The sequence below is a fragment of the Gekko japonicus genome, unplaced genomic scaffold (assembly GCF_001447785.1).
Source record: "Gekko japonicus isolate JY-2015 unplaced genomic scaffold, Gekko_japonicus_V1.1 scaffold127, whole genome shotgun sequence".
Lineage (NCBI taxonomy): Eukaryota > Metazoa > Chordata > Lepidosauria > Squamata > Gekkonidae > Gekko > Gekko japonicus.
This window is the reverse complement of record NW_015170891.1, coordinates 1,442,874-1,458,701: the sequence shown is the minus strand read 5'-3', so window position 1 is coordinate 1,458,701 and position 15,828 is coordinate 1,442,874. Positions and strand designations below refer to the sequence as shown.

Sequence of the window (15,828 nt, the reverse complement as noted above, 5' to 3'; positions counted from 1 at the left end):
GTCAAACAAATGCTGGAAATGTAAGAGGCATGAGGGCTCATTTTATCATATGTGGTGGACTTGTGAGAAAGCTGTAGACTTTTGGACAAAAGTCCACAATGAAATGCAAAAAATATTGAAATGTTCTTTTAAAAAAGCACCGGAAATTCTGCTTTTGGGACTTAAAATGGAAGAAGTCAATACGACTAAAAAGACTTTACTCTGGTACCTGATAGTGACAGCGAGAATGATTTATGCTCAGTTTTGGAAGACAGAAAAGGTACCAGAGGTTGAAGAATGGATACAAAAAGTTCTGTTCATGGCACAAATGGATAAGATTACAAAAAAACTGAATAACAAAGAAGACGATGAGTTTTTTGGAGAATGGAATGACTTTAAAATTTATCTGGAAAAGAACTGGGATGTGAAACAAAACTTAATATGTTTAGATCAATATTAAGTCAAATGATGTTATCTTTAGATTGTAATGATGAGAAACTGATATTGTTGATGATATGAAGTAATTTGGAGCAGGGGTGGAAGCATTGTGGGAAGCCATTGGAGGGAGGGGAGGAACTGGGAATGGGGTAGACAATTGATAGAATGAAATGTTTTATATGTTGTATTCCTGAGAAAATAAAATTTGTTTACCAAAAAAAAAAAAAAAAGGACAGCCAGCTTGTCTTGTCTTGCTGGAGTGGTTAGCATGTTGGGCTAGGATCTGGGAGACCCAGGTTTGAAACCCGACTCTGCCTAGGCCAGTTATTCTCTTAGCCTAACCTATCGCAGAGGGCTGTTGTAAGGATAAAAGGGAGAAAAGGAGAATGTTGTAAACCACTTTAGGGGAGAAGAATGAGGCATAAAAATAAAGCAATAAATAAATTACAAGAAGATGCCATGTTAAAACAGCTACATTGGTAGTCCTGAATATAGTTTATTCCTGTACAATCATTTAAAAAGAACGTATTGATACATATGTCCGAGTGCATTTAACTGGGCAGAAGAAGCAACACAAGAGAGTCACCCCCAATTTCAGAGTACAGGTTTGTTTTAACAAGAGTCAAGATGAAACAGAAGCAACTTGTGCAGCTGGTTTGGTTGCTGGAGCTACTTCTGCTCACATCACCCTCTATTCGTTTGTTTGTTTGTTTTAACAAATCTATTTTCTACGCTGACAAATAACACCAATAGTATTTTCTGGCTAGGAAAAAGAACTAAGTCAAGCACTTAAAGAAAATAATTCCATTGATGAAAATTTTTTCATACTTTAGAGTCAGACTGGTGTGGGTAAAACTTTGGATATTACTACCGAAAACAAACTTAGGTTTTTCTTTGAAGATGTTATTCGCAGCTTTTTGGGATGGCATCATATTTTGTTCATCTTCCCCAACACCACTGAGAAGGTTCATGTCCACACATAATTGGGTGAGATAGCCAGGTCAAAGGCGATGCACTCTCCAACAGTCAGGCAGTCCACTGATCTTCCCAGTTAACAATATATACAAGAAGGTTGGTCACGGGAGGGTGAGCTTCCGTTTCAGAAAGATCATCTCTTTGATTTCCAGGCTGCCCTGGAGTATGGAGCAGTCCGTTTCTTATCAGGCGGCTTGAAGTAGGAATAAGCAGCCACTGGGGGGAACTCTGCGTCTGGGTTCTCTGCCATCATTTTCAGCTTGGCCTCAATGGCTTTGATCTTTGCGTTAACACTGTGGAGGAGACAAGAAAAGTTTGCTTTAAAAACTAACCTCCCCCCAAGACAGTTTAAAACCAAAATCAAGCCACATGGTGGCCCGGATTCAAAGCACCATGCAACCAGGACAGCTTTAGGCTTGTGTTTCTTGAACAACAACCCCCACCAGTAACTGATTTCTGGTGCTGCATGACAAACTGCTGTTGAGACCATGGGGGATTTTTAAAAAAGCTAGAAACATGACACAGAGGGTGGGTGGGGAAGGTTGCCTCTCCAAGGTTTTTAAAGAGACCAGAAATCTCACTAAGGAATCAGAAATCCTATTATCCACTTGTAAAACAGCTCTTTCGGCCACCATCTCTTATATTGCTACAGAGCTGGGTTTGCAAATCACCTGCCTACTCAGCCGAACTGCTCCACAGCCCCCCCACCCCCCCGGCATGGTTGCTGAAGGTAAGAGGAGAGAGATGCCAAATATACCAACTAGGAGATCTTGGTAGAAACAAATGAGGCAGCCATATATAGCCCTGGATCCTTCAAGCTATCTCGTGCGCTCCCACTGGGTTCCTGATTTATCTTTTCTCTAACCCCTCCCATCCTTCAGTGACAGCATCAAAAGGCAGGTGGCACAGCAAGCTGATCAGGAAGCACGATTTCATTCTCTCCAACACTAGAGCTCAGGACAGCACAAGCAAATGAAAATACAGACATTATTAATTTATGGAATCTGCAGTTGCAAGATGTGGAGATGGTCACTGGCTTAGATGGTTTTAAAGGTGAGAAGTTCATGAAGGAAAAGAGGACTATCCAACGTCATGACAGCTAAACAGAACTTCCATGTTCTGTGCCAGTTGGGCATGTCCAACTTGTGCAGTGCCAAGAAGCACATTGTTGACTTCTGCTGGAAGCAGAATGCTAGGCTAGGTGGACCTCGTCCCTGATCAGAAGGGCTACCGTGATGCTCTTGTATGGCTCTTCGAAAACTCCCAGCTCCTAAGAACGATTTCAGCCATTACAAAGCAGCAACAGAAATTATGCCCTCCCCCTTCCCTCCAATTTCTAAAGGGGATTCTCAAGACTATAGGCACACTGTGGGAGAAACCCCTGTCTCTCTCACCATACACGGGGTGGGGGGGACAAAGGACACTTTCTCTCTCTGGTGGGGGACCACACACTTCATGATAACCACCAAGCTGCAAGATGCATTTTCTAAGGGCCTAACTACATGTTATTTTCCACCCAGGTTTGTTCCTGAGTCTGTTTGACAGACGAACTCTGGGAGTTCTGTACTCAGAACTCAGTCCCAGGCATGCCGGCACTTGATTTGGATTTCAATGGCTGCATGGGTGGAAAAGGGGTTCAGCTTCCAAGCTGAAGTCACCTACTGTTAGAATATATTCTCCTTGGGTGCATCCCTGATTCTTCTGTGTCTTGAGATATGTCTCAGAGTTTTGATCATGGGGCAACAGTATGTCCCCACTACTAAGTTACTTTAGAAGCCTGGTGTTTCTATCCACGGTTCAGATTTTCTAGTTTATATGACTGTGTCTTCTCCAACATACAGAGCAACACCTTCTGCAAAGCATCTTTCCCAATAATTTCCATAGAGTTAGTAAACATAAACAAACCACTGATTCACTTCACCAGAGTTCTGAAATGCCCAAATAAGAAGACATTTAGTTAGGCCCTAAAAGAGACACATCATTAGTTGGGGAAAGCAGCTGAGCATTAAGGATTCCCAAGAGTCACCTGGGCAACCTTTGCACATTGTAGGAGTTTCAGCAAGTGCAGTATTTAGAAGCTACATAAAATATTTTACAGTATAACCAGGTAAAATACTGTTAGCCTATCTGCTGTTTCACCGTAGACCATGCCTGTGTGTTTTACTGGAAACTGCCTCCTACAGATCTGGAGAGGCAGTAGATTTAAAAAACAAACAAAACCCAAGGCTGATTCTGGGGGTTCCAGTGCTGAAATCTGAGGGCCGACTCCTCCCCTTAACTCACACTGTTCATGTTTAATGCTGGGAAGGGTCTTACCTCAGGTTGGACTGGGCTGGCTCTGTGCTGGACGAGGGCTCCAGACTGATGGGCAGGATCTTTTCATTCTTATTCTGATCGAATCTCTGGAAAAGGGAGAAAAAAAAGACAGGAACAGCAAAAATTACTTTGTAAAAAGGGAACAAAAAAATTGATTCAGCCCTTGAACAACAAAGGGGAGCAAGACAAGTATGTGTGTTTATGGGCTGGCTGCTGGCCCCTTCAGAGCAGCAGGCACAACAATAAGACTACTCAGGCTGCTTGGCTCCAAAGCTGTGAGGAGCAGGGAGAACCCAAGGTCTGCTTACCTTGACCTGGGCGTGGGCCCACCGCACCACCAGTTTTTTGGACAGGGCCAACTTGCCATTGAGGCACTGGATCGCTTGCTCAGCTTCCTGTGCGAGAAAAAAATTTAAAAAATTAATCCCTTCCCAAGGAATGTCCTCTGTCCTTTCTGTGGTTAATGTTAGTTTTTTTCAAAACAGTAAAAACAGCCACAGGAGGCTGTAGTACAGACGACGGATGCACATATTGGTAAGCAACCTGCAGAAGGCACCCAGCAGCAAGCCCCACCCACACATGGGCAGGGCCCACCTTCCTTGAACAGTGGGCACACCAAAGTGGTTGACATACTAGCCGTTCCTTTCTGAACCCCACAATTTGATGCCACCTCCCCTGGGAATGGGTGGGGGGCCACCAGAGTTATGTTTCCTTTAAGGAAGAGCTCTGCTGGCATTGGTGTGGAGTCAGGAAAGACCAGTGCATCATTATGCCCAGTCCCCTCACCTCCTATTGGCCTCCTTGTGGGGGCGGGGGAGGAAGAGAGAATGCCTTCTGTCCAAAAATTTGCCATGGTTCTAGTTGGCTTCAGCATCTCTGGCCCCAGGATTCCATGTACACATTCAGGGCAGACAACCAGATCCTTTGCTTGTTCACTCAACAGCTGTCCCATGAGCCAGGACGTTACGATGAATGTTTTATGGAACTTTGGCTAGCCCCTGCTCTCAGCCTCAGGCCACCGAGCACAACCCATGTCTGGGCCACCATTGCTTCAGCAGTAAAAGACAACAAATCATTACCCATGAGCTTGGAAAGAACCCACTTCCCCCCAAAAAATCTTACCAGTTTAGTCTCAAAGTTCACAAAGCAGTAGCCCCTGGGCTGACCCTCCAAAGCACCTGATTTGTGGAAGAGAAAATCAAATTGCTTCACCTTGCCAAACTTTTGAAGGAGCTTAAGAAGGTGGTACCTGGAGAGAAGAGAGATGGTCTGTTTATTGAAAGGGCTTAAGAAAGATGAACTTGATAGGAAGCCAGATGACTGACAGCACTAGCTCAACACAAGCAGCTCTCACATCTTTTGTCATGGCATTGCTCAGGACTGAACTGAAGAACAATGTGACTGGGGACACAAAATTTCCAGAAACAGAGAAGCCATGGAAAACCCTGGGAAAACATGAAATATATGGGATACTTTCTTTTAACTTAGTTAATGTATAAAATTGTATTATTTAGCATATTTAAGAAATATGAACATATAAACACCTTAGGCCCCGTTCACACGGAGCATTTGCCGCGCTAAAGATACGGATGATAGGCAGATTTTCCAGGCGCGACCACACCGCAACATCTGGGAAGCGTAGTGCACCCGTGGCTAACCCGTGGCTTCCTGCCGAAGATACAGAGTAAAAAACTAGTGCATACGATGTGCTAGTTTCCGGAAAACATGGGGCAAGGGCAGGCATCTGATCACGTTTCCACTGGAATCCCGTGGCATCCGGCGCCCGCCCATGTCCCGTCACAAACCGGATGGTTTTTTTTAAAGTCTCCACAGGATGCGCAGAAACGCCTACCAGCACATGCGCACACTGTGGTGAGGGGGAAAAATTTCCCATTTGCCACGGAAGCGGCACCTAGCGATTGCCAGTGGGATCGCGCTGCACTGCAGGATAGCTGTGCGATCGGCACCTAATGGCATACCCACGGGACATGTGATCAGGCTGCTGCGAGTTACTTTGCTCCGGGGCAAACAGCCACACTCCCCACCCCCCGCATTTTCCAGCCCGTGTGACCGGGACCTTAGTATTCTACAAACAAAACTGTAAAACGTGCAGAAGGAGAGCAAGAGAACGCTGCAAGCCACTGTACCCTATGCTACTAAGGCAGGTATCTTAGCGTTAAAAGTCACCAGAAAAAGGCAAGCAGCAGCTTACAAGCAAAAAAAGCCACAAACACTCCTCTCGTTAAGGCAGCAGCTCCCTCTAGGTGCAGAAACAACACCTTGGATTTGTGTGTTGCGTATATCTACAGTATAAACAAGTTACTATTATATAATGCCGTTGACTGTCTTACATGGAAACCTTCATACTTCACATTTGGAGTGACTAAAACCATGTCTTAAAAACGATTTCACTCATCCCAAAGAAAAATATTGATTTTTTTTCTGGCAACAAAGACAGAAAGGACATTGTTCATGCCTTCACCAAAAGGCACTTCAGGATATCAAATGCTTTTGATGCTATGGTACGCAGTTGATCTGCAGAATATGGTCACCAGATGGAAAATAGTTCCACAGAAGGCCCAATATAGTTTCCAGTTCTTGGGTGGTAGAGGGTCCAACACAGTCCACAGCTTCATTCTTTGACTATCAAGTTCAGCAACTACTCTGGGCTCCCAGAAACAAGCTCGATCACAACAACTTCCTTAAAAGTCATGCAGGTGTCTGCTAGTTTTGTCCTGGATTTCAGGACAAGCAAGGCAATTCCAGGAACCAGAGTACTCTCCCAAGTCAGGTCACTGTGGATGTGTTCCTGGAAGAGGAGGAAGACCCAAGCAGCCACAAGGGAAAAGTGGCCTAGCTCAGTTAACCCTGCTTTAAGGAGACTGTAATGTAAATTAAGGGGAAAACTCTTCCTAGGAGCATATGACAGCATATGAGTAGCCCTCAGGTTTTCCTGCAGGTATGTGAGTAACTCTGAACAGAAAATCTTATAAGTCAGGAGAGTGTTGGTTACCTTAATATTTTTGGAAAGTACCAGCCTGTTCTCTGGACTTGGCAGAGACCTTCTGGGGTCACATCCCTTTCTACAACCAGAGGAAGATAACTGCACCTCTAAGATATGTTCTTGTAGTCTCAGTTATTTATCTTTTGAAAGTCATCATCAAGATTTATTAGCTATTGTTAGAAGTACATGCAGTCCCCCACCACCTGCCTTCTCTCTTTTGGCAAACACCGACTGCTTTCCTGACGCCTCAAAAACATGACTCGTTTCTGTCCTTGAAACAAAAATATCTCATATCTTGCCAAAGGGAACACGACTAGATTTCCTTTGGCCAGCCCCAGAGGAGTGCCTATTTTTAGGGCCTGTTTGCCTGGCTGCACATCAGTCTTGATTTCATCAGAATTCAGCATGCGTCTTTTCCCGTAGCGTCTCCACCGAGCACAGCTGGGAAGCAACACAGCCTCAGAGTCATTGAGCTTAAATACTGTGCTGGATTGGGGGGGGGGGAAGGAATGTTAAATTACACCAATTTAGAGCACAACAAGATGAGCATATTAACCCCCAAGCTCTGATACTGCAGCATTCCTCTGCAAGCAGAGTTAAGAAATGCCCTTTCCCCCTGATACCTCATTTGCAGGGTTCTCTCAAACATGCTGCTCATGCGGCTGTGCATTCAGTTGCCAAAAAATCATTGCGAGAGTTCTGTTTTAAAGTCACAGTCTACCAAGCCCCACATAGATAACAATTCTATAACTGCAGCACGGCCAACACATGTTGACCAGAACAGTGGAGAAGACCACTGGATACCGTGGAATGTGCCAGTGCAAAGCAACAAGTCATGCAGAAAATAACAGAGATCCTGCAGGCATGACCACAATTCAAATGAGACTGTGTTTTAATAGTTGTATTGTATTCAGATCATACGTTGTCAACTGCTTCAAAGGGTTTAAGTACAAACTATATTTTGTGTCTAAATAACTCACTTTTTCGACAGCAGTTTGGGAGCCTACAAATATCTGCCCTGGCATGTTACACTTGGACTATGAGTCTGCGAATATTTCCATATTGATTTAATCCATAGCCTCAGCAGGCTCAGAACCAAGCGCATTGGACAGAGAGAGATGGAAGAGCCTTTGTAGGCTCCCGCTCTACTATGCTGTGGCGTGTGCCTGCTTCATTCCATGACTCCGATGCCACTATGCATGCCGTTAGCTCTGGATGTCCTGGGGAAAGCTAAGGACTAACTTTGTATTTGGCAATATTCCATGCTTCGTGCTTGTTATAGGAGACCTGAGAAAGAGCGGCACATCTCATCTTAGGTATCTCAAACAGGCACCCACACAGAAAGCAAGAACTGCCACAAAGGAGATCCTCCCTGGCAAGAGACACTGTTTGGCCACAATGAGGTACGATTGTTAGTGCCTGTGGACAAATTTTATTCTGGATTCCCCATCTGCAATTTTGCACATGTCTCTGTTCCTCACTTCCAATACTTTTGATTGTTATTTGGATAGGATTGTTCAAGGGGCCAAGAAATGGTTTATATGCATGGCAGGGCTGCTTTATGAAGAGGGAACAGGAAGCCAGGCTGTTAGAAATTACTAAAGCGTCTTGATGGGGTACTTGGAGTGATCCCCCCATGGGGAGGGTGTGTGTGTCACATCTCTGCTGTGAGCTGCAGCCAGACCTCGTTCTTACTTCCTGTCATCCAAGGCAAGTATGGGACAATCTGGCCAAGGCTGATTTCCTTTTCCTCCAAGCCTTCCTCCTGGCACCCTAAGAGCTATTCAAACGCTGAGTTGAGGCTTCCTCTGAACAATGCTGTCCCGAGGATATGGGAATCGTACTGGCCACATGCTAAAGCCATTAGAGCTGGGAATTCTGGCCCGCTGGGAGTCAGCAAGACGTTGTTAAACACATTGTTTGCTGAACAAAACTCCTCACAGGAGAGCTTAGAATGGGATGCAGGGAACTGATATATGGCGCTTTTCAAACGGCTTCCAAAGAAGTTGAACTTTAGTACCAAGTTGTTTTACGATATTAACACGGGCTGTGAGAAAGACAACTTGCCGATGCGTAAACCAAGGCATACCAAGATCAATGCCATTCACTGACAATCACAATACAGAAGTAGTGAAATGTATTGCAAGCACACAACGGTATTTCTGGTGGGACAAATTAGGTGCGAAATACTGAAAGGAAGCAGGCTAGTTAAAGCCTCTCCAAAGCTGAAGAGAGAAAATGGGGGCTTCCACTTCACATCCGCCAACAAGATTGTATGATCTTGGGGTACCCCTAGTTCCTAACTCTCTCATCCTTAACTCTAATATGGGAAAAGTGAATGTCTGCTTTAAATGGCTACTGCAAAAATGAATCAGAATATAAAGCACTTTAAGCTTTTCTAAAGGGCTATGTAAGCCATTGTGCCTGGCAAACCATGACATTTGCACTTCCTGTCATTTTGACTGCAGGATATTTTTCTCAAAATTGGCTTCTCAAAATATCAAATTTAAAGGCACACAAACACCACAGGGAGGAAGCTTTTGTACTTAAGACATCGAATTTGTCATCTGTGCAATCACTTGGCCTCATCCTCAATGCGTCCAACCCATCCCTACTGCCTTTAAAAGGGGATTAGACAAATTTATGGAGGAGAGGTCCATTAGTACCTGCTAGCCATGGTGACTAAAGGAAACCTCCAAACTTAGAGGCCGTACACTTCTGAATACTAAAAAGCAACATTGGGAAAGGCTGTGACTGCTGTACCCTGCTTGTTAGCCCTCCAACCAACTGATTGGCCACTATTTGAAACAATCCAGCAGGAAATCACCTTATGGTCTTAATCCCCTTAGTGTCTTCCTCAGAAACCCAACTACTATCAATTGTAAGTAGTACTTTTAATGGGCAGAATGCCTGTGTGGCATTTGCTGCACTTGCCATTACAACAACCTTGTGAGATAGACCACTACTACTCCCATTTTGCAGAAGGCGAACTATAAAACACTCTTCCACAGCCACATAACTAGCCATTGAGATAGTTCGACAGAAGAGGCATAGCCATTTTTGAACTACAGCACTTCAGAAGGCAAGCAAGGTTTAATAGCATGCTTGCATCTCCCATCAAGCATACCAAGGAGGCTAGGCTTGGGCACTTTTCTCCAAGGTGTCCATATGCATTACACAGATACCTCCAAAATAGCAAGATTTATGGGGCCAATAAAAGATTCCCACTTTGTAGATGCTGGAGTCAAGACTGCCAAAGGTCTCTAGCAACAGGGTGATTTTAAAGCATCTGTGTGACCAAAAGCCTTGGATTTTTCTTGCCTTGTGAAATAAACCAGTAACAACCAGAAATAAAGCAGTACAACCAAATAAAACAAAGTTTTGATTGTGTTTTGAAGTGAAAATCTTCGCTGCAGATCAAACTGCTGCAAATGTTCTCTCCCCCCCATCATTTGTGGGACTTTAATTCCCCAAAATTTTACAAACAGACCCTTACCAGAGGCCAGGGCAGCCAACATCGCTCGCAATTACTCACAGTGGATAAGGCAAAGCAATATAAACACAGGGCAAAAATGGTAATTAATGCAAAACCAAGAAGAGGCTGACTAGCGCAGTGCTGAATGACTCGCCTGAAGAGGGCATTACGCTAATGACGGACTCCACTTAGAGGCACGGTTAGGACGCTGCCCGGCTGAAAGGAACAGCACTTGGAACAAAAAACCCAAACCACTTCCCGAAATACAAGGAGCTGGGCAAAAATTGCTTCCACAGCTGAGAGCCACACAATATCCGGGCAATAAAACAAGTGCAGCCACTTGGAATGCATAAAACCAAGATTGTTTTGTAAAGCTGGGGGGAAATGGCCAACCAAATCCCGGCCTCGCGCATCTAATCTCCCTGTGAGCAATCAAGCTCTCCTCCATTGGTGTTTAATTGCCCCACTTCAACTTGCTCAAACGTGTTAGCACGCAATTTAAACGTGCTAATCATTCAGAGGCCAAGGGAATGTCAAACGCATACACTTAACATTTGCTGCCACCACAAAAGGGACTCAGGCACACACAGCTGCTCTTACTGGCGACCGCTCACAAATATCTTGGGCCCATCATGCCTTAGAGGCCACTTTTTGCCACCATCTCAAAGATCACATCTCCTTTACTTGACCATCAGCTGAAGGCTGTGGATGATGACAACCAGCATGGAATAAAACACCAAACCAACACAAGACAACAACACAGGGAAAGGAGAATCTCTTGGACCAATAAGGTAGAATGGCAGTGAACACTAGGACGCACCAGGAAAGGTTGTGGCTGTACGGCCTTGTCTTGAGCATGGGTCTGAATAAGGAGAAAACCACTTTGTCCTTCTTTCTCTCAGCATTTTGCTGCCCACTCCTTTTCAAGGCAACCTCACCCCATGGATTTGTACAGCTCCAGAAATTCTGTGATCCAAGCTGAGATTTACATAGCAGCAGAAGTAACAGTGGTATGTTTTCTGCTTTACTTCCCTTCTCAAACTCCAGGCTCAGGTCCTTCCCCTCCCACCCCTCACTCACTCTGTAATCTTAGGGTCCAGGTTGCCAATCCAGAGGCGATGACCATCCTGCAGAGCCCCCTCAGACAAGATGGATGTGTTCTCCAAGCACAGGCTCTGCATGGGAGGCACTGCGGCCGCCATCCGCACCTAAGAAGAAGAGAGGAGGAGAAAAGGGTTGGTGGGAATTCAGCTTGAGACTGGAAAATGGGAAGAGCTGGCTCAACCCTTAAGAGAGCAGCACCATCACAAGAAACAGGTCTGTGGTCCAAACCGGTTTCCTAAGTGAAATCTCAGACCTGGAACATACCAACAGAATGCACTCATGTAGCTCAATGCCCAAGTATAGGAACTGTTCAAATCTGGTTCAAATTTCATCTCTGCTATGAATGCAAAGAGTGGCTTCCAACAAAGTTTTTTCTCTCTCTCAACCATGTTAGAAGTGGAGGACTTTGCGCTGTCTCCTGTCTCAAACTTGAGAAGATGGCACCAAAGCATTTAGACGGATAGCGAGGTCAGGACACATAGAGCATCCTTTCCTTTGAAGTAGACTAATACTCTTAGGGGTAATTTCCTCTGCTTCCACTCTCTCTCTCTCTTGCACACACAGAAAGAAGGTGCTTGATCTCCATCTTGCAACATGGAGGCCGGACATGCGTTCAGCATCCAACACCTTCTAGTTAGTTAGAATAGGTAATCTGTATCTATCGCTTACCTGCACTCTCAAGCAGTTATTTCCTTTAATAAAAGTTACTTATTAGTTTTAGAACCGACTGCTGACTCTGTGTAACTTTGTAAGTCTGTTGGCACACCTAGCCCCAAGCTTTGCTGCGTTAAAGTCTTTGAGCACTCTGCTATTTTTCTGCGGTTCCCTGGCAGTACCAAATCCAGAGAATCCAACAAACAACAGTACCATCCCACCCACAGGACTGCATAAGAACATAAGAGACGCCAATGTTGGATCAGGCCAAAGGCCCATCCAGTCCAACACTCTGTGTCACACAGTGGCCAGAAATACCAGTGCCATCAGGAGGTCCACCAGTGAGGCCAGGACATTAGAAGCCCTCCCACTGTTGACCCCCCCCCTAGCACCAAGAAGACAGAGCATCACTTGCCCCAGAGCCTCTATCTATACCTTGTGGCTAATAGCCACTGATGGACTTCTGCTCCATATGCTTATCTAATTCCCTTTTGAAGCCGTCCATGCTTGTAGCCACCGCCTCCTCCTGTGGCAGTGAATTCCATGTGTTAATCACTCTTTGGGTGAAGAAGTACTTCCTTTTATCCGTTCTAACCCGACCACTCAGCAATTTCATGGAGTGCCCACAAGTTCTTGTATTGTAAGAAAGGGAGAAAAGTACCTCTTTCTCTACCTGCTCTATCCCATGTATAATCTTATAAACCTCAGTCATGTCTCCCCTCAGTTGTCGTTTCTCCAAGCTAAAGAGCCCTAAGCGCTTTAACCTTTCCTCATAGGGAAAGTGTTCCAACCCTTTTATCATTCGAGTTGCCTTTTTCTGCACTTTTCCCACAGCTATAATATCTTTTTTAAGGTGTGGTGACCAGAACTGCACACAGTATTCCAAATGAGGTCGCACCATTGATTTATATAGGGGCATTATGATATTGGCTGATCTGTTTTCAATACCCTTCCTAATAATCCCCAGCATAGCATTGGTCTTTTTTATTGCAGTCACACACTGTCTCGACATTTTCAGTGAGTTATCTACTACAACTCCAAGATCTCTCTCTTGATCAGTCTCTGCCAGTTCAGACCCCATCAATGTGTATTTATATTTAGGATTTTTGGCTCCAATGTGTATCACCTTGCACTTGGCCACATTGAACCCCATTTGCCATGTTGACGCCCACTTGCCCATACTTGACAGATCCCTTTGGAGTGCCTCGCAATCCTCACTGCAACATAAGCCAATTAAAAAAATCTTCCCTCTTCACTACCAATATTCAGATTGTAAAGTCCTCATATCAGAGACCTTGTTCATTTTATGAAAATGTAAGCGTGTATATACGTTACTTATATAGTGCCAGTATGTGTATGTGCAGTGGCTTACAGATTTACATAAAGACAGACACGTCTCTGTCCCTAATGAAGTTTACAATCTAAAAATAGAACATAGGGAAAACAAGAGGGTAGGGAGAAATGGCTCAGGATAAAATTACATGTATTAAAGTGGGCTATAAAAACTGAGAAGGAGATAACAGAGGCCACTGAGGCAAGGAGGGATTCTGTGGAAGAAAGAGAGGTAGTAACAATGTACCAGTAATGCACACAAAGTGCTTTAAACCCAAAGGACACAACCAAACTCTGAAGCTCAAGTGATTTCTATTTAACACCTTGTTCCACTCTTCTGCAAACCTGAAGATACCTTGGTTGGACCACACCCTTGCATAATGTACACTACTCTGTCCTCTATTTTATATAAGCTGCTTTGGTCACCCATTGCAGAAAAACAGGATTCCCAGAGCATATTAAAATTTACATTCCCTATGGAAGCTAAGAACACGGTGTTAGGAATATTGCCCATCAAATTACCAAAAGTTTTGGATGAGGTATTCAAATATATGGTGACAGTGGCTAGAATCATCTATGCGGCAAAATGGAAATCAGACATCTGCCCAAGCTTAGAAGAATGGGAAAATAAACTTGCTGATTATGCAGTAATGGCAAAATTAAGAACCTATTTGAGAAACAGATCAATTTTTAAATTTGAGGAGAGATGGAGTGTTAATTATGCAAGCAGGAGATAAATCTAGAATGAGAAATAGTTTAAAAATTGTAAATATATTGCTATGCTAAATGTATTATAATGCAGAAATAGAATAAGTGTTGAATATAAATGTACAAGGAAGTAGACTTTGAACAAAAATATGTGCACAGTGCAAACACATTCCAGTCCAGAAAACTGGGCTTAAGGGACACAAAAAGACTACCAACAGAGGCAGTAACAGTGACAGCTCATATGCCTTAGCATCTCTTCAGAAGGAAACCTGGACCATGCAGCTAAGCTTCTCACTGCTAGAGAAGGAGGAATGGGCACTGCTAGCACTGCCTTCCCTTCTTCGTCTGAGAAAGATAAAACTCAGAAGTCTACCACTTTGTTGGATCATGCTCTTGCCTATCTACTTTTTTCATTATATGTCTCATGGACCAGTATGAAGGTTTTTCTGAAGTCTTTAAAGATGAAATGACCATATTCATTTTCTATTTTCTTTTTTAAGATAATGATTTTTCTCTGTTTATTTACCTGGCAAGTCCAGCTATTGTCTTAGGAGAACAAATATTACAAGCTTAAGTACTGAAAAAGACCATATATCCTCAAATCTCAAACAAGCACACAGCTGTAAATAAAATATGAAACTACTATATACCAAATCCTCTTTCTTCTAATTGACAATGGTTCTCCAGGACCTTTGGCAGTGAAGGGTCCTTCCCTACAAGACCCTGTAGTCAGAGATGTCAGGGACTGAATCTATGGTTGCCAGCTCCAGGATGGGAAATATCTGGAGATTTTGGAGATGGAGCCTGAGGAGGACAGGGTTTGGTGAGAGGGACATCAATGGGGAATAATGCCATAAAGTCCACCTTCCAAAGCAGCCAGGTGAACTGATCTCTGCCACCTGGAGATCAGATGTAATCCCAGGATATCTTCAGACACCACCTGTAAATTGGCAAATTTACCTGAGACCTTCCACATGCAAAAGCAGTACCTGACCACTGAACATACAACAATACATTTGAATAACATAAGCTTTTAAAATAGTAAGCCACCTTGAGTTCTTTGGCAGAATAGTGGCATATATAACAATGCCACCCAAATGAACAAAGTCAGAGTCCGGTGGCACCTTTAAGACCAACAAAGTTTAAAGGTGCCATTGGACTCTAACTCTGTTCTATTGCTTCGGACCAACATGCCTACTCACCTTGATCTATCTGTATGGAATACCGCCCAAGTTTATTTGTAAACTTCTTCAAAGGTCTAAACATCATTTTTTTTAAAAAAAACCCCTAAAATATTTCTCTCTCTCCCCACCACTGACCTACAATTAAAATAAACACTCGAGCTAAACACCGTCCCTAAGAGCAACGGCAAACACACAAGCCAACAAACCAATAAGAACAATAAGGGAGCAAGAAGTATAAGAAGGCTTAACACGTATATGTTGTCAGCATTAACATTTAGATAATTCGTTAGCCTCTGGTAAGTCTTCCAAAGAAAGGAAGGGACGAGAGGTCTCAGAATGGGGTCCGCTTGAGGCCACCCGCCGAGGCCAGGAAAGGTTCAGCCTCATAGCTCCCGCCCTCTGCTAACAGAACCACTCGAGTGGCCCCGGGGCGTGTGCAGTGTGCGCCCCCCCCCCCGAGGTACACCCCTCGATTCCGGAACTTCTAGCTGACATTCGGACAGGGTGACTCCATCCGAGCACTCTCCCCACGAAACAACCTGGGAGGAGGTGAAAAATGACCATCCCCAACTCAACAAAAGACTCACCGGCATCCCCTCAGCACCTCTCTTGGCCCCGTTGTGACGTTATTGGCCCGCGCCAAAAGGAAATGCAGCAAC

The 15,828-nt window shown here is 44.2% G+C and overlaps 1 protein-coding gene across 1 annotated transcript; it reads right to left on the bottom strand.

The window, feature by feature from the left end:
• Nucleotides 1-900: 900 nt before the first annotated feature.
• RBM18 (RNA binding motif protein 18) lies at nt 901-15,808 on the bottom strand. The gene is made up of 6 exons (XM_015418422.1): nt 15,757-15,808; nt 11,268-11,395; nt 4,831-4,957; nt 4,017-4,103; nt 3,709-3,794; nt 901-1,685 (listed from the first exon to the last, which is right to left on the bottom strand). Exons 1-6 carry the CDS (start codon nt 15,760-15,762, stop codon nt 1,526-1,528), a joined length of 594 nt encoding a protein of 197 aa, XP_015273908.1. The 5' UTR covers nt 15,763-15,808; the 3' UTR covers nt 901-1,525.
• Between the last annotated feature and the right edge of the window lie 20 nt (nt 15,809-15,828).